This window comes from Sparus aurata, chromosome 23 (assembly GCF_900880675.1).
Source record: "Sparus aurata chromosome 23, fSpaAur1.1, whole genome shotgun sequence".
In the NCBI taxonomy this organism is placed as follows: Eukaryota; Metazoa; Chordata; class Actinopteri; order Spariformes; family Sparidae; genus Sparus; species Sparus aurata.
The window spans coordinates 24,401,118-24,420,197 of NC_044209.1; the positions used below are offsets into that span (position 1 = coordinate 24,401,118).

General features: G+C 44.9%; 1 protein-coding gene and 1 long non-coding RNA gene across 4 annotated transcripts; one reads left to right on the forward strand and one right to left on the reverse strand.

Annotated features, from left to right (window-relative positions):
* The first annotated feature begins 328 nt into the window (after positions 1-328).
* Positions 329-17,611, forward strand: s1pr2 (sphingosine-1-phosphate receptor 2). Of its 3 annotated transcripts, none has more exons than XM_030407166.1 (2): positions 329-841; positions 14,430-17,611. In XM_030407166.1, the coding sequence occupies exon 2, from the start codon at positions 14,545-14,547 to the stop codon at positions 15,664-15,666; it is 1,122 nt and encodes a 373-aa protein (XP_030263026.1). In that variant the 5' UTR covers positions 329-841; positions 14,430-14,544; the 3' UTR covers positions 15,667-17,611. The 3 variants fall into 3 exon arrangements, with proteins under 3 accessions (XP_030263026.1, XP_030263028.1, XP_030263027.1); XM_030407168.1 differs by lacking the exon at positions 329-841 and adding an exon at positions 7,880-7,899; XM_030407167.1 differs by lacking the exon at positions 329-841 and adding an exon at positions 11,448-12,044.
* LOC115575268 (uncharacterized) lies at positions 17,612-19,062 on the reverse strand. The gene is made up of 2 exons (XR_003982646.1): positions 18,864-19,062; positions 17,612-18,200 (listed from the first exon to the last, which is right to left on the reverse strand). It is a non-coding gene; the product is annotated as an uncharacterized LOC115575268 (long non-coding RNA).
* Positions 19,063-19,080: the final 18 nt, after the last annotated feature.

The window sequence follows — 19,080 nt, forward strand, 5'->3', positions numbered from 1 at the left end:
TGTATTAACTGTGTATTAAGATATGCATTTGCAGCTGGCCACTGCTCTCTCAGGGGAAACCGAGCCAGGACGGGATGAGTTAAAGTGTGGACTCATGCTTCATGCTGGGATCTTGCTAGGAGAGAGGAAGTGAAGAGGTGGAACATCTGGACTTCATTTGTGCGCCGAGCGCGTAAAAAGGGTCCAGAAATAGTCTCAGAAAGTTTTTTTTCCATATTAATTCGCTGCTTCTTTCGCTATTCCGATACCGAGCCTCGAGACTCTTTAAGGGCATATGACGTTTCCATACACTCTCTCTCTCTCTCTCTCTCTCTCTCTCTCTCGTGTGTGTGGGTGTGTTTGTGTGTGTGTGTGTGTGTGTTTGACCGCGTTACTGTGCGCGCGCCTCCCTGACGCTCCACAGCCCCGTGGAGCTGTTGTTCCCAGAGAGCAGGAGGACAATCAGACGGTCTGCTGGATCAGAGCGACAAAAGAGAAAGTGCGATCGCTGTTTTGTTTTTTAGTTGTTTTTTTTACAAAAAGAAAGTCTTCATCGCTCCTCAGTCTTATTGGAAGTCTTCGCCGCGCTCACTGGTGATCGTTGTTCAGTTTCCGCGGTGGCGCACAGACCCGGTATGGATCTACCAGTGACCAGACAAGGCACGCCGTCTAGTCCTCCGCCAAAGTTTTGATTGTCAGCGCTGCCTCTCGACCCCGCAGCAGAGGGAAGAGCTGAACTTTTTAACGCAGCCTTTTTTTTTGTTGTTGTTGCGGGGGACTGGTGGCCACATGTGAGGACATTTTGGGAGACAAATATTTGTCGGAGCGTCTTCTCGCTGCTCTCCACGCAGTCTCTCATGGGGTAAGCAGTGGCACCTTCTCAAAAAAATACTTGTGTAGTGTGACAGTCTGCATGTGCTGCGGCACCCTAACAAAAGAGCCTGATGTTTCTCTCCACTGCTGCAGGTTTACAGCGCTGCGCCCGCACAGTTTTAACATTGTCAGATCATTTATGGGTCTTAAAAATGTGGGGGAAAAAAAAAAATCTTCCACTCTTGAACTCTTCTCGTCATCAAGTCAGTTATCACTCATTTACTTGAATGATGAACTGAAAGTCTCCACTGACGATCAATGTTGTAACATGTCGTTGAGTCATGACAGCAGCAGCAGCAGTGACACCACCTCTGCACTTTTTACTCCTTACGCACAGCCTCCGCTGCAGCCTCGGTGAATATTTGGATACCGTGTGACAGCTGCGTTTGTTAAACACAGTGTGTGTTTAATGAATAACATAGTGTGGTGTTATATATTAACACGCAGGGCTGCAGCTGTCGATCATACAGTTGGGGGCTGGAGGGAGGGGGGGCAGTGCAGTGTCCTGCATCATTCTGTCGGTATATCTGTTGTTGGAGGCTGAGATGAGCTGCGTGCACCCCGGGCGCGTCCTCTCAGGGGCCTCCACACACACACACACACACACACACACACACCAACACACACATTAACACACACAGCTCCTCGGAGCCGTTGCGCGGCCTGCTGTGCCCCCCCTCTCCTCCTCCTTCCTCTCCCGCTCTGACCCCTCCGATGCTGTTGAGGCTTGTTCATCCGTCACTCTAAAGAAGGCATTGTATTGAAAGGATGTATTAATAAGACAAAAGCCCCCATTATCCCCACGTACTGGAGTTAATCTCATGGAGTTGGTGATGAGCTCCCCAGCGGACGCAGCACAGAGTCTGAACAGAGTACAGCGTGTTGTTGTCACACATGAAAAATGAGTTGAAGCTGTATTTTAGTCACGTGGATTTTAAGTGTTAACTGGTGGTTTTGGATTTGCTATCTCTCCCTATGACTAATACAAGGCTGTACTGACCAAACAGCGGCGTTGTTTCTTTGTGTGTGAGAGTAAACCCTGCAGAGGGGGATACAGAGGTGTCAGTAGGCAAGTCTCGAAGCATCCTGTTGCGGGAGAATCCTCGAATCTCAGTGAGATAAGATGATAAGGTGGAGGAACTAATGTTTATTGCCTAAGATAAAAGCCCCCATCCATCATCCGGCTTCAGTCTGCGCGGTGTTGTGCTCGTTAGCAGGCTGTCTGAAACTGCAAACGCTTACGGCAGCGCTATCTCAAACCCCAGCCGTGGTTTCAGGGCGAGAAACCAAACTCTCAAACACACGTGCACGCTCCAAATCCTGTTGTTCAATTAAGCAAACGTCTCACTGTGATAACATCAGGGGTAGGGGGTGAAGAGGAAGCACGCTCAGCAGCATTAGGAGAGGACTATCAAGTGTTGAAGGCCCTGTCAGCAGGTTCATTGACGCTGGTGTTGTGCGAGAGCAGCTTGGTTTGTTTGGACTCAGGTTTCAGGTTCTTCTCCCAGCATGCCTTGGACTGGCTGTGTGATACAGCCGGCCGGCCGTCTGCGTTTGGCCCATGTGGCCACACGGCTCGGTGCACCAGAACAACACCCGCCGCCCCACCAGCCTGCTGCCAGGCTTCTTCACACACTTCACCATCCTTGGCCTGGGCGAGAGTAACCCCAGGGTGCTGTGAACAACTTATTGGCCAGACACTTCACTGCTCCAGGCGCAAGCAGCCTTCCACAGACGTGGAGCACACATGGTATTAGTCTCAGCAGTCTGCGTGGAGGGACTTTAAAATCCTTTATGTTGGAGCGCAGGCAGACTGGCTCAGTCCAGCAGCCCATGACATCATGAGTTCAGGATCTGTATGGCGCTGACCCGGCTCACTGTGCTCCCTGCTTCCCTCCACAAGACGACTTCTGTAATTGGACCCTTCTCAATGGGGACTGCCGGGGATAGCGTGAGAAATGAAGACAAATAGATGAGTTGAATAAATAAATAGATGTATAAGTGCATGGCTGGATAAATAAATTAATGGCAATTCAGCGGTGGGAACTGGATTTGCAGGACTTTTTTTAATGGAGCAGGTCACTAGGGGGTTGAAGGAGGGGATGGGCGGTGGGTGGGTGTTGTCGGTCCCTGACGTACGCTCGGGTTTCAGCTCAGGCCTGAGAGCGCTCTGCGTTTAGGAAACAGCGAGAAGCCTTTTCCTTTGGGAGAGTGACTTCTCTTTTGTTGTCTACACTCATCACTTTATTCAGCCAGATTGGGCGGGTAACAACACTGAAAGATCAGAGGTGTGACCTGCCAGAGGCACCCTGGCTTCTACCTGGTTAAATAAAACCAGCCAGAGGTCGAGACGAGCCTTCGGAAGAGAATAGGAACCCGCGATCGATCATAGGAGACAGTGTGTGATATTAATAGTGTTCTGCAGACAGTGCGCTGGGTTCCACAGGCTCAGAGTTCTAGCTGGTACTCCTTATGTGCCTGAAAAACACTTTCCTTGGGTGTGGCAGCTGGAGCAAAATAAACGCCTTCTGTTCGCAAGCTGCCGAAGCGCAAGTCACAACACACAGCTGACAGCATGCAGCTTTATGATTCACAGCCAGGAGCTGGGAGTGCCTGAGATCTGAGAAATAAATATGGCGTCCGCTGCCTTTTTTTTCTCCTTTTTTTTTTTTTTTAACCTATTTCAAAAACAGAACTGAGAATATGATGCGAGTTAAGCTTGTGTTTGCTTCTTTGTTGGCAGGTAGAGGAATGCACGCGCACACTTACTCGCTCTATCCGTCTCTCCTTTTCTAAACAACGTCTCCGAGCTGCGAGAAGATGCTGTCAGTGCCGTTCTGATTATTAAATAAACATTTACACAAGCTGATATTTGGGCGGAGAAAAAAGAAAATGGCTATTTTAGGAAGTCGTTTTAACCAAACGAAAGACTCCATTAGCTGTAAAGTCTCCTGTTACATTCCTTTTCCACTTGAGGGACTTAGACAAACTATAAGACCCCCCATGACCAGGCGCTGATGCTTGTAGCAGCATGCCAGGATTTCCTGACGCTCTCTGCGGCGGGGATCAGTCTGTTCTTCTTCTGTCACGTTTCAAGCTTGGGCCGGCCCTCGTCCTACGCTGCCAGTTGGAAATAACGCAGCAAATGGTTTTTAAGTGCGCTCAGCGGCGCTCCGCTGACAGGAACATCTCATATCTTTCGGAGAGACAATGACAAGTAGATTGAGTGCAAGGTTTCTGGTTACCGCCGTGGCTTTGGGTGAGATCAGCAGCACTTCGCAGGCTCCTTTTAGGTTCTACAGTGTGATTTATGGACTGGAGGGGAACAGCCTTTACAGTTGTCAGTTGTAGCTTAGTCAGTGTGGTCATGTCGTGGTTTCCTGATTTCTGGTCAATCTCATTGCTCACACTTGAGGGAACTTAGAGCAGGTACACATGAAGATGCTGTGGTTTTGGAGACCTCCTCCTCCTTCTCCTCCTCTCTCTGTCTCTTCTTCTCTCTTGGAAGCCTTTGTTATCCAGTCAGCTTTGTTTGTGCAGCTGGAAAACTCCACAGGATTACTTCACGCCAACCCCACCTCCCCAGATCCAGAAGTATGCTGGAGACACTTTTCTTGGATTTTTTTGGGAATTGCCTCCATGCAGCCAGTTGAGAGCCTGTCGAAGCCGTTCATTTTGTCCAGAACTCTCCTCCTAATAAGCTCTTTCTGACTTTAAAAATACAGCAAAATAGCCAACTGTGACGGTCTGTTTCGTTAGAAAGAAGCTATTAAGATTGTTTATCCCGTAAAGGCTTCGGCTTCAGCCTTTCCAGGCTGTGAAACATGCAGGAATTAACCTCCAGCCAAACGCAAGCCGGGTCAAGACGGAGGCCAGACTGCTCCATTGCAGCGGACAGATTGTGTGGAAGTGGATTCTGTTTACTTCAAATTAAAGTGACAACCGCTCAAATGTCTCCATCTCAGATGAGCCTCGTCCTGGTCAAAGTCAAGTAGCTGTTGTCGTATATCTCCTGAAAAGCTAACCCTCAGAAACACTCCCTTTCAGACCTGTTTGTTACAAAATATCCTTCGGCAAACCGCTCTACTCAAACCTTGCTCAAGGCTCAAGTAAAGCAGCATAAGAAAGAGAAGTTGTTTAAAGTGGGGCCTTTTCTTTTGTAAAAATTGTCATGTTGCCAGGAGGTAAAACAGACATAGTATCCGTCCAAAACGTAAAACACCCTTGGGTCTCTTTACATGCTGCCATTCATTTCTCTTTTAAAAGCAGGTTGTAACAGTTCTGGCCCCGCACATATTTTTTCACGGTTTAAGATGCAGTTTTCTTACGCCAGAAAGGAGTGGAGAGGAGTTTTTCAAGAAATAAATTAGCCCTCCACAGCAAGAAACACTCAAATTGTATAAAATACCGAGAAAAGAACTGTAGACTGTGTGGACACAACAATGTTCCCTCTCCAGGCAACCATGTTTTTCTCCAACAACAGTGTGTGTTTAATGGATCTGTGTTTGCCAGAGGAGTCTGGGGTTGTTTTCCTATCCAGGACCATGAGGAGAGATGGCGGGCCTCCATCAATTCATCATCTTATCAGTGGCCAGAAGAAATCAGGGCGGCTTTGTGCCCCTGTGTGTCGGCCTTGTGTAGATGCTATCGCTTTCCACCGAGCTGTGCTTTGCTTTGTCGCCAGCACCTTCCCTTCTCTCCTCCGCTGTGTCTTTCATTCTGACTGCGACGATGTTCACACTACCCACCTGCACAAAATGCGTGGTTTTAGTATGTTGTATGTTCGCTGGCACGCCATGCACCGAACAATCCCAAGCTCTCTCACGGCAACTTCAGACTTTCCCAACGACACAACAGAACATGAGAAGGGGTGGAGTTCAAGTTCTAGCAACAGAGTAGAATAGGAGCAGGGAGCCGGGACAAAGGAGATCTAAAAGAGGGTTCAAAGCCATTCATTAGGGGAGACCTCATTGTAAAGACAAGAACATGGGAAGGTGTGAGAGGGGCAGAGTGGCTGAAACCTGAATCAAGCAGTCAGACCTGATCGAACTTTCTACTGCAGCAAAGCAGCCAGCGTGCAAGTGTCCTGTGTCTGCATTAAGAGCAGCATGCTCCCCTGTGGTTAACACTAGCCTCCTCATGCACGAGCAGCCCTGACATATTTATAGGACACGTCTACTGCTGTTCTGCACAAGGTGTGAATACTAAGAAAAGATTACTCTTTCAAGCTGAGCAAATCTCCGTTTGCACATGCATGTGGTAGAAACAACAAAGTAATATTGATATTATCATTATCATCATTATTATTATTATTATTATTATTATTATTATAAAACGGCACACATTTCAGGCCTGATGGTAGGATTTGAGGTGCATACGCAGTTTTGAGAAAGCAGTTTCTGGGTGCGGAGTTTCCTGAATTGAGAGCTGATTGCACAGTATGTGCAGTAATGAAGTCTTTAATAGGGGACTATAAGAACATGTCTGCTCCAGATGTGTGCTAAATAAATCCTTCTTGATGTGCATTTAATCACCTCTTTGTGGCCGTGTCTTTTGATGTCTGCGGTGAAGTTTTAAATATACGAGGGGAGGAGGAGGGGGGCGTCAGAGTGAGGACGTTGGCTCTGCAAATCGGGGAGCAGCATGAAAGGAAAATATGCAAAATAGTGTGACATAAAAAAAAAATGAATAAATTGGAAGATAGTGACTTAAGTTGACAGGACTGGTTCGAGGGTGAAGGTATTACAGTAATTGCCTCTGAGGCGCCACCCTTGGAGATCCCCTACCCCCCCCATTGGGGCAGACTAGGGGGGGTAGGGTGTCTGCCGGTCATGCGGGTTATGGCTCCTGAGGCTGTACGATGCCCTTCTTTACGCAGCTCTTTGTCTCCAGCTCCTATCACTGCCACTCTAAGAGCCGCAGCACATGAACAGCTGCTATAAATAAAGCTTGCAAAGTGGCAGAGATGAACTAACTGAGGAACAGAAAACAAGACAAGTCACAGTGAAACACAGAGAGAGAACAAAAAAAAAAAAAAGCGTTTTGTTCCTGACTGAACTGTGTTGACAGACTGGACCCCTCAGAAGAGGCTGTACCCAAACTGTCAAACTGTTTGACGAGCGAAAGGGCAATCCCTAATTAAATGATGAAACCCCCTGTATTGAGGACACACACTCCCCTAATATCTCGCAGCTTACAGAGCGTTTTAATGAGGCACGGTTATGTTAAGCATAATAACGGACAAAGAGAGAAGGTGGTTTGTGTGTTTGGAGCTAAAATTAAACCTCAAACATGGAGTAAAAGAAATCAAGAGGGAACCGTTTAATCTGTTGGTAAAAAGGAACTGCTTTGTTCTTTCATCATGCAGGTATCGTGACGCCGATGCAAACTAGTGATGAATGCTTCTGTATTTTTTTTTTTTCTTTATTCACAAACAAGGATGTGATTTGTGTACGTCTGCGACACTGTTTGGCCAGTCACAGCCGTTTCTTTGCCAGGTTTCCTTCTGTTTTTTTTCGTTTTTTTTTTGTTGTTGTTCCTCTCTAAGATAGAAACTATGAGACATTGCAGGCCTCCATCTCATATCTCTGTCTGCTCTGCTCTGGACCGTGCAAGAGACAGCGCGGCACTGAAACTCCCTCTGCTTTCTCGTTTGCCTGCTTACTTCCCTTCAGTACGGCTTGATTTCGTGTTTCTAGTGATTTTATGAGCCGCTGGCGTTTTCAGAACAACAGAATTCTGTCAACTTATTTGCGTGCATGAAATCACCGCCCGAATGTGTCAGACTTTCTGTCTCTCTGAGAAAAAACATAAAAAACAAAAGTGATGTTTAGCTCTCTTTTCTTCGGTATTGACTGTTGATTTGCTTAAGAGACCTTTCACAACCTACCGAAGTGGCATCTAAGGGTGTGAATGTGGAGTGGTAGGTGGAGTCCTGGCATCTTGAAGTAAATGTATTTCTATATTGGGTAACAGAACTGTTGATTTGTTCGGCAGTTGGAGATTGGGCTGCACAGTTCATTGAGATATTATCGGAGTTGCAGCGTGGTGAGTAGAGAAGTTTCAGTTGTTTGATAAAGGGACAAACAGCATTATAATGAGGTAGCGTAGTGTTGCAGAGCTTTATATGTATGTGTTTAGTACGGACCCAAACAAAAGTCACATCATCATGATTTCAATCGTTTGTTCAGCGGGAATAGAAATCGTGACGCAGAAATGATCACTCACACACTTGGTGTGTCATATCACAATCACGATATCCGTCAAAATGTTTTTTTACCCTCCATATCCTGCAGGCCTAGTAGAGAGCTGAGGTTGCTGATGCTTTGGGGCTTACTTTGACCTTATCTCCATGTCAGCTGTGCACCTTCATCGTCACTGTTGTGAGCGTCGGCTTTATCAGCGAGCTTGTCTGCTGCGCGTTTTGTGACAGAGATAACCACAACAGCTTAAGATAAGCTCAGGCAGGCAGTCATGACTGTCCTGCGTTTATTTTGACCACATAGGAGCGACTCTGCTAAATAAGAGTCACCGTGCGTGACTGTTTAGTCTGTGCCGTGATGAAGGTCGTTTGAACGGCAGCATGGATCCTCATTCCAGTTATAGTGATACTGGAAGCATTAACGCCTTTTCCTGGAAATTGGCTGTGAAAAATCAATAGTGTTGCAGAGCTGATGTGAAAAGATTTTACGCACCCTGGGGCTCAGTGATGGATAGATTGGCAGACCGAAGCTGCAGCCACCTGCCAGAGTCAGATACGGCCGTTCCCTGTGTTTTCTGTGGTTGCGCAGCGTGACTGCGTGGAGCTGCTCAGTGCAATAAAAGCCTGCCTTAACGGGCCCATGTGTGCAGTGGCTTGTGACGGCTTAAAGGAGCACTGAGCAGTCACTGTAAAGATGTGTAATACGTCAGCACTGATAAAGTTTAAGCAATGGAAAAACAAAGACTAGGGGTGTTTTGTCAAGCGTGCAATCTCTCCGTTTAGTCATTTCCTTAGAGTTGAAGATCCTGTGGTAGCAGTGGTGAAACGCTGTGGTGGTAATAGTTGTGTTTTCTCTCCTGCGTCTGACATGTCAACACTTGACTGGGGAAATCTTCTGACTGTATGCTGTACTTGGGACATGGAATTTTCCTCAGAGAAACTACAGGTCTGCTGTGCCTACTGTCTGTTCTTTAAGGTCACATTCACACCTTTTATATTACTTCTGCTGAAATACCCTTAAACCTTTGTTAGTGTTTACATCCTGTTTGCGCTCAGAGGTTTTACCTTGAAACATTGTTGCGGTTCAGCTCCTTACTGTAGTGTGACACACACAGCTGATGATTCCCTGAAATGCTTTTGTATCTTTCTGTGGCCATTACGCCACTGTAAGACTTGTCATTTGGTTTGTGGCTCAGTCAGAGCAGCAGCAGTGAGAAGTAAGGTGTAGACCAATTTCACTTTAAGCTATAACAAGGCTCTCTTACTAGTTGGCTCTTGTCGGTGTCTTTTCAGAAGACTGAATAAGCATAATCGGCGGCGAGGCCATCAGTGAGACAAACCATTCTGATTGGCTCTTCAGTTAAGCTAATCTGTGTATGAAAAGAGACACTGAAAAAGAAAGGTAAAGCCCTTGAGCCTGATTTCCTTATTATTTTTTTTCAACCAGTGCCATCTGCAACTTTTTATGAGATATATTGTTAATTTAAAACTGGCTATATTCAAGAGAGTGATGTGGAGACTCATGTCCTCTCACGCAGGTGCAAAACGTGTGAGCTTGTTGGCTGTAGTGTTTGTGGTGTGTTGAATTGCAGCTAAGAGACAAAGGCAAGGTAAGGCAACCCAGCAGTCAGCTTTCATCCCGGCTAGTTTCATTGTTGTCGATTTTCTCTGTCTGGGCCCCCCGAGAGATAGGCTCCACGCTAATATCAGCATTAAAGGCTGTGTAACTGAACAGGAAAGAACAAATCCCAGCAGCAGATCCTCTCCATGTATCCATGATGGATTACCTTGTGACAGTTCTTAAAAATGAGAGGAGATTAAGTCTGTACCGGAAGAAAAGCCTGCTGTCTCGCCAAGAGCGCAGGAAGTCATTAAATCTCCTTAAAATGGAAAATATACACGATTCTCTTTTTGATATCGTTGTCCTAACAGAGAAGACGTTTCTGTTAGTGGCTAATGCTGCTGGCTCCTTAGAGCAGATTCTGTAGAGAAGCACTTGACCAAGCTGTGAAAAAAGTGGCTGTGTTGGTGCCATGCTGCTACTACAGCGGCCTGTGAAACAAAGTGTGAAAACCAGATGGAGAGAGATGTGTTACAGGATGTTTCAGACCACGCACTGCTCAACAGTGAAATGCGCTGAGTAATTCTTTGAGATAAACGAGCGGTAAACACGACTAAATACAAAGAAGATAAGCTACAGATGTAAACTGTTCAATCACGAGGCCAGTCGCTGCTCTTATCTAGGCTGAAGGGTTTATGGGAGATTGTACATGTGAGCGAAAGTGTGCGCGCAAATGTGGGCATGCATGCTGTGCCACAGTGAGGAGCTTTGTCCCCCGGAGAAAGTGGATGCAGGTTTAAATGCAGTGTTACAGGTAGCAGGTGGTGTAATGGGGCGGTGTTGCCTTGGTTTTTGGTGAGCAGACGCTCTGCTAATTGGGGCTTATCAGGTTTTTCAAGGAAAAACACCTGAGGCTTTTGTGTGGCCGTCAGTCCCATGATGGAGAGGAGGAACTCTGCCTCTTGTTAGGATTAGGAGGCAACACGAATCAGCTTTCAGGAACAACCATCATCGTTTGGATGCTAGAAAAAAAAAAGAAGCATGCTCAAGTCTGGGGATGTTTGCAACTGTGGTTCCATGGTTTGTATGTGTGATTGTGAGAAAGTTAGGCACTAGTGTTACACCGCAAGTGAATCTCTCCCATCGTTTCTCAAATGATGAGAAACAGTTTTATAGTTGATGCAGATCAGATAAAGAAAGTTTTTTTTTTATAGGATATCCTGTCTCAGGTGTCAGCCTCTTGTTTGACTTCCTTTGTCTCTTGTCTCTCCTGTCCTCATTTGTTTCTTTCATCATCGCTTTTAACCGTTGTCTGCGCTTTGCTGTGAAATCCAAACAGGATATTATATCATTTGTTTCTGTAATCTCCCTACACCATCGCCTACATCAGCCTGAGGGACTTTGAAATTTGTTTATTAAACCATGGAAACTTCCATCGTCTCTGTCCTCATGAAATCATTTATGAAGTACTTTAAATACATGTATTTCCAAAATCTAAATGCTCATGTATAAGCATTACTTGAGAACAAATTAATATAATGTTAAAATCATGATGCAAAAACTTGAAAAAACTTGAGAATAAGTTATAAATTATTTCAACTCAGACCAATTTAAGTTGTACTTGCCCCAAAATTGAGCTTTTTAAATTACCCCTAGGCCAACTTTTAACAACAACTAATGCTACCAAAATTTAGACATATTACATTTACATTAGTGAATACTGGTATGCACAAAAATATACATTTAAATATACTTATGAGCAATAGTGGAACATGATTTGTCACGATGCCTTCGGTTGCATCATTCAAATTCTTAAGGTTTTGTAGATGATTGATTATTAGAATGCTATGTTAACATTAAGTATTTTGTAAACACTTTACTAGTATTATTATACATGACATGACTTTGTACTCTTCTGTTGATATACCAAAGGAAAGTTTATCATGTCTGTGCTGCCGTTGCTATCCCATTGTGTAAGTTAGGAAAAGACTCATCACGCGACATGGCGAAACAACATTTTTGACATTGTGTTGTGTCTGTTGTGGAAGAGTGACAGTGATGTCTGGGTCGAACGCAGGGCACAGCTTTGACGACGGGTCGGTGGGGAGGGAGGCGTCACACGGCAGGAAGCCTGGACTCCTGTCGACCAATCGCTGCGGAAACATCTGAATGGCACACGGCAGGTAGAGGGGGCAGGGCTGCGGCGAGACGGTGCTTTCGGCAAACCAGCCCGTCAGGTTTCCCACACACAGTGAAATCCCTTGATGACAGACGCCAAGGACTGCAGGTGACAGGAGGACCTTGAGCTGTGTACACAACACACCAGTGAACTATCCAGGGAAAACCTGGCTGAGCTGAGCGACAAGCAAAGATGAAGCAGAGCAAAAGCAGAATGTTTTTTTTCTCGTCGCAGACTAGGAGACTTTGGAGGTACAGGGTTGGACTATGTCTGCTTACCAATAATCAAATCTTTATAGGCTGCATTGATGCAATGTAATGTAATTACAGTGGTGCAGCTGGCACATGTGCTCAGCCTCAAGCCTCCGATTTGAGTCTATTAATGGAGCTAAAAGGGATGAGGGGGAGACGAGCCATCCTGATATGGTGGTTCTGATAAGAGTGCTCGACTGTTAATGCATCTCTGCTATGATACAGTCGCGGCAGCCAAATGGAAGTGTGCTGTCCTCATTATTGAGGCTGAAGGGCAATGCTCTCCATACTGAAGGAGACTATTGTTCTTTGTTCCTGCTCGAGGAAACAGTGCGCTGGTTATTACATGCAACCAATGGCGGCTGCGTGTCGAAGCTGCGCTGCTACGCTACTTTGTCAGTCACAACTGGCCGTGTGTGTTAGAATTCATCCAGAGTAAAGGTCTGTGTGGTGCAACAGGTCACATTGGATGAGGCTGTGTGTGTGTGTGGACGTCACAGTGGTGTCTCAGATTCCTGCCTTTGTGTCCAGATGCCGTTCCACATGCATGCTCTCTCCTCTGGCTTTGTCTCGTTCCCTCTCCATCTTTCAGTCTCTCAGGTTTTGAGTCAAAGCCCGGCAGAACAGAGAGGAGGTTCAGCCCCAGTTTCCACTTGGGAGCTGCTGCAGCCGTTCGGGCTTCTAGCGCAGACAAGCAGTGGAAGCATCAGTGTTCAATTACCTCTGGAGCTGCTCTATAGAGGGATCCTGTTACTTTTGACAGGTTTAAGACACCAGCTCCACCTCTAATTAGATTTCCAGAGCCTCCAACTTTCCTTTGTTTTGTGCCCTGTAGCTGGAGTCCGTTTATTTTGTTTGGTTTGTTTATAGGTTTCTCTTTGAAAAGAATTCTCTGAGTAACTTGAAGCAACATTATTGGTTTCAGAGTTTTGGTTAATTGGTTTGGGTACGTCGTTAACTTAACACCATATTAGGACAAAGTTTTCCCGCATTGGTCTCATACTTTTAAGCTTTTTTTTTTATGTATTCTGTCATTGTATACATCCGACAATAATGGCATATAAAGCACCATCAAACGTGATGTCATTGTGTGTGTGTGTATAGCCTCAGAGTAACACACTCAATGTGGAAAAACTTTACTTAAAGATATAATGTGCTGCATTTCTGCAAAACAATGTCTAAAAACGACCTGACCGTTGTTGTAGATTTTATTGAGTTGTGCTCTTACATTATCCTAAATTTTTCCAACAATGTTCAAACCCTTAAAAATATATATTATTCAATGAATGACTGATGAAAGCAACTCCCACGATTGCAAGCTACTTATGTCTTCTGTTTTAATTTAGTGACTGCGAGCGACAGAAATTACATACTTGGCCATTAAAATTGCAACATGTCATATTCGAATGGTTTATGATTCACTAAGACTTGAAACAATCAAGTCTTAGTGAGCCGTTTTCTCATTTCATCAGCGCAGTTCCCCCTTTTCTTCTCCCGTCTCTATTTGATTTGCTGTTGACATTTGTGAGCTGTTTGAAAGGGGGGCAGGTCAGGATGAAGAAGTCAGGCCGAAGCTATTCTGAAGTTTCGAGAGGTAGCTCACTGGAGTGGAATGGTTCGCTCCCCACAACAATGCCGTGTGTTGACAGCCGAGTGCTCGGACGGGGTTAGTGGAATGTCCCCGTCAGACAGTGAGAGCAGCTCTTTGTCTGCGCACCAGCAATCTGCCACACAGACTATTTATTCTTCTACCTGAAGATGACTCCTGCACAGGTTCGCCATCCAAAACAAGGAAAGAGACTGATAAAAAAAAAAAAAATGTCCCATGGATTATTACTTTCAGTTCCTTTCAGGCTGAAACAAGCTGCGACTGCTGCCTGCGTGGGTGTTCAGTTTGGGATGTTAACAAATGGGTACAGTGAGTGCTCCTCAAGGACATTCGATAATAAGGGGCATCCATTTTGAAGACGCAAAAAAACTCAACTCTTTCACAACGGGTCATGACAATAGAGTTTCACTTTCAGTCTATTTAAAAAATGTTCCCACTGTACAGAGAAAGAGGTTGTCGCCCGAATACTTTGTTTTGCTCAAGGACTTAAAAGAGCAGAGAATCAAAAAGACATGTTTTCCCCTTTCCTGTAGAGCTTACCATCCATCTCGATTGTTTTGGTGCTTGTTTTGGATTTCTACCTTCCACCGTGATCTTTATAATATTCCATTATAACAGAGAGAAGGCGGACATCTCTGTGGCTGTTATCTCCGAAACGTGGCCAAATGTGGCGAACTGCCCCATAAAATTTGAAAATGTATGTTTGCCTTGTCACAGTTTATTTCATTAGCACAATAAGTAACCCGCTTCCTCTCTTCCTTTCTGTGTGTCTGCAGGTGACCCACACAAAACTCCTCAGACATGACCGTGGGACAGGCCGTCTCCCTCCCAGCCTGGCCCCTCTTTCTGTCCTCTCCGTAAAGGTTTATCCGCTGAGACTCCGCTGTGTGAATGAATCTGTGCCGTAAAGCCGCTGTGCTCTGCCACCCTGTCACCATGAAGAGCAGGTATTCCCAGTACTACAATAAGAGCCTGATCAACTCCTACTATGCCTTCGCTAAGAACATGAGCACCCAGGAACTGAAAGAACACATAGAGAATAAAAAACAGTCTCACCTCTCCACTCTCAACATCGTCATCGTGGTGCTCTGCGCCATTATCATCCTGGAGAATCTGCTGGTCCTGATGGCCGTCTGCCGGAACAAGAAGTTCCACTCCGCCATGTTTTTCTTTATCGGCAACCTGGCATTCTCTGACTTGCTGGCAGGCTCGGCTTACATAGCCAACATTTTTCTATCAGGTTCAAGGACATTTGACCTGATGCCTATACAGTGGTTCATTCGGGAGGGTACAGCTTTCATTGCTCTGGCAGCTTCGGTCTTCAGCTTGCTGGCGATAGCTATGGAACGCTATCTAGCTATCACCAAGGTCAAGGTGTATGGCTCCAACAAAACGTGCCGCATGTTTCTCTTAATAGGAGCCTGCTGGGTCACCTCGATCCTGCTCGGAGGACTTCCCATCATCGGCTGGAACTGCATCAACAACCTCAATGAATGTTCAGCTGTTTTGCCTCTCTACTCAAAGAAGTACATCCTCTTTGTTGTGACCATTCTGGGCATCATACTGCTCTCTATTGTCATCCTCTATGTGAAAATCTATTTGATTGTACGCCACAGCCACCAGGAAGCGACCAACTCGGCAGCCTATAACCTTTTGAAAACTGTCACGATCGTGCTGGGCGTCTTCATCATGTGCTGGCTGCCAGCTTTTACCATCCTCCTCCTAGATTCATTCTGCGGGATACAATCCTGCCCTATCCTCTTCAAAGCAGACTATTTTTTTGGCTTTGCCACTCTGAACTCAGCGCTTAACCCAGTAATTTACACACTGCGCAGCAAGGACATGAGAAAGGAGTTTCTGCGTGTGTTGTGCTGCTGGGGGGTGCTGCAAAGCGGGCGGCCTTCTGAACGCTGTCTGGTCCCTCTAAAGAGCTCCAGCTCTCTGGAACACTGCACCCACAAACATGAACAGCAGACCACACCCATCATGCAAGACTGCACCACCTGTGTCTGATAGGGTGCAAACACATCGAAGTGTGTGTGTGGTTGTATGTATTTGTGTGTGAGATCAAGTAAAGCTTGTGATGAGACGGAGAGACATTAAAAAACAAACAAGCACACCCTGGACTGACCTGCCAGGCACAGCTGAGACACAGCCATCTGCAATGTAAACTTTCTTTCTTATTACAATCAATATTGTGTGAATTCACAATCATCTTTCAATCGATTCACCCATGCAGCAGGTGTAAAAACACAGATTTCGTAGGTGGGAACTTTCAGAAATGTGAAAAAAGCTTTTTTCATGGGTACTCTCAGTAATTATTATGGAGTTTCATGTACTGTGTATGCCTGTCATGTTGTTTTTGTTTCTAAACATGTAAACCCCTATTAAAAGCCAAAAAAATAGAAACATAACATGCATGATATCATAGTTATGGTGAGTTATTGTTGGCCTTTCAAGAACTGCATCAATGCAAACTCGCAAAGTTGCACTTTGTAGATTACTTCAGAGATTGTTGTTCTTCATAAGGTTAAACCACATTATTCTCAGCGACTGACAGATATGTATATATTAGGCCTAAAGACTCATCACTCACTTTTAAAGAGCTGGAGGCAGTGATCAATCTCACTCAGCACTGCGCTCTACAGAAGCCAAATTACCACTAGTGATCCCTCAATAAAACCAGGGCTATATATTCCCTATATAACGTTGCTTAAACCATTTGATTAACTACAACAAACTTACATAATCTGCATACATTTAATGCATGAAATTCTAACTTATTTGTAAGCGCTGATGTGTATGATATATTCCAGCTCCAGCTTCCATCACTAACGCCCCTTACCCCATCTGTCCTAATAATCTGTCCCTCTTGCTTTCACTGCTGTCTTTTGTATCTTAACAGTTTCCGTCGAGGAAGGCCTAATCAGAAAGCACATTTCCTTCAGTGAACTGGCACTGATGAATCTTACTCAATGACAGCTGTCCAGCAGCTTTGACTAATGGGACCGACGTCCTGACAGTGTTGTAGCAACGCAGCAGCAGTGTGCTGTCTCTGTTTGTGCCTTCCTCAAGGGGAAATTAGGCTGAATGTATGTATGAAGTGTTTGGGGCAGAAGCTCCACTGTTGACAGTATTATTGATTATCATTTTGAATTACCAAATCATTGACAAGCAGAGAGTGGGATGAACAGGTTAGGTCACTCTCACTGTGAAGTCTGAAAATAGCACCATGAACAAATATTTCTTATGAACATTCTGGTCGAATTTGCGAGCCATATGTCTCGTGCAACAAAAGATGCACGCACGTCTCACCTTTCCAAAGACCCACACCTCCCCTATAAAATAGGAGAAGATCCGGTTTCCAGCGCACAGGGGAGATCTGCCCTCTTGGGAGGTCAGCTTCATCCTCATCCTCTGACATCCTACAACGTGTAACTTCCTTCAGTCATAGGAAGTCCTGTTTTTCATTGTCCGGTTCCTGTTGTTCAGGGTTAGACTAACCTTCTTCCTGTAGACACATTTAAAAACTCTTTTCCCTCCCTGTGCTTTTTTTAAATTGACCTTTACGTTTAGATGGCCAAGCAGAAATGGTGAAAAGCACTTTGGCAGCTTCAGTGATGTTTGCTTTCCCCCAGTTTTTTTTTGTTTTTTTCAGATGGAGAGGTGTTTTAATCTGTGTACCCATCACTTCATTGTGTTGCCTCACTATGATTTTTTTATGATACAATACATGACTAACTATGTATGTTTGTATGTATGTATGTATGTATGTATGTATCTTTGTACAGTATGTATGATTCGTGTTGTATGAACTGTCTTGTGTGCAATAGCCTTGTGTGTCCAGTAGCACGCTGCCTGTGTTAAATTGGTACAATCTGAAACACTAATGTAGGTACATAAACATTTTGTTAACTGCATTCCTTTTTTTATAAAATAAATGAAATACTGAAAAGAATCCATTTTGTGTGTTCAAGTTTAATTCTGAGCTGAAATGTAATTGCAGTGGTAGATCTCCTGCAGGTCCAGAGATGCCTTCCCATTGTGCCTACATCCCAGAAGTATTCAAAATGCTGCATTTAATCCAAACATGCTCTGACAAGGTCAGGAAAACACTAGCTTCAACATGAAAGCATGAAGTTGTTCATGCAAATACTGCTTGGCTATTAATCATAGCTCTCTTAGCTAATAAAATTGCTCAGTTGCTTGAAGGCTCAAGCAAGACACGGCTAATGATGGGAAGCTGGGTAGAGGGCAGAGGGGGTGAAAATGGGGTGTGGTGAAGAAGAATGTCTATTAGTAAGATAGTTTGTCTGAGAGAAACATAAAGAAAGGTCCCAGGAGAGGTTTTTGGGTAAGGGGGAGACATGGGGTTGAGGGGAGAGGCTGACTTATAGTGGCCTTGGGAGAGTTGAGCCTGTTTCCTGTCAGACGTCCAGGATTCCTGGGTGGGAACATTGGCTGAATCAGCCCCAGGAGGCTGCACTGCTGGGAAGCCTGCCAAGCCTCTCCAGTGCCCTGCAGGATATGACATCAGACTCAGAAACCTGTAGGTGAAGTTGTGTACACAAAAACATTAAAGTCTGCACACAAGACTGAAGTGGGGTTGTCCCTGCAAATAAGGACAGTTTTTAGCAGCTTGCAGTTTATACTAAGAAACAAAACGTCCTTAACACACTTGTTAATCATTTCCAGTAGACCACAAAAATATAGTACACACACACAACTGCCTTATCCTTATATATATGTGGCCAAAAAATTGGATCACTGCTCAATAAATGTACCTCTATAGGTTTGACTAACGTGAGGTAGCTGTTGTATGCACAGCCAGATAAAAAACCCAGACTCCTTTGTTGCAAAAGAATCCATCTGCAATAACACAGTGCCACCGTGTGGTGAGATGGACATATAGCAAATAACACTTAAGAGACGTTTTGTCCATGCTCTTTTTTTTTATCTGCAAATCTGCCAAATAAAATAGAAGTCAATCAGATGTGTGTCTGGCGTTATATTTACTTATAACAGAGGGAGACGATAAGAAGAGAAGCCCTGTCCGGATCGAAAGCATAATCACAAGTTTACATTAACGTTACAGTCAAACAGGAAATTCTTCTACAGCTTTAACCCTGCTTTAATGCAAGTACTCAGTTATTCACTACAATCACAGTGTTATCTAATACATGCGTTCATTCAAAACGATACATACGTACCATGTCAAATCTCAGATTTATTGCTATTACTGCTCATTAATAAACAACGTTCAGATTGCTTCCGCTTGGTCAGTTGTCCGCACCATCAGACAAACAGCGGGGGACGGTCGAGTTGGATGTTGATGTCACGAAGAACGATTTCTATGACAAACACAACCAAATGACAATCACGGCTGTGTTGTATGTCGCGTATGTAGTACGAAAATGTGTTTTGAAC

Bases quoted from the DNA above. Each gene is read 5' to 3' on its own strand.
- s1pr2 (XM_030407166.1), top strand. From the start codon at position 14,545: ATGAATCTGTGCCGTAAAGCCGCTGTGCTCTGCCACCCTGTCACCATG.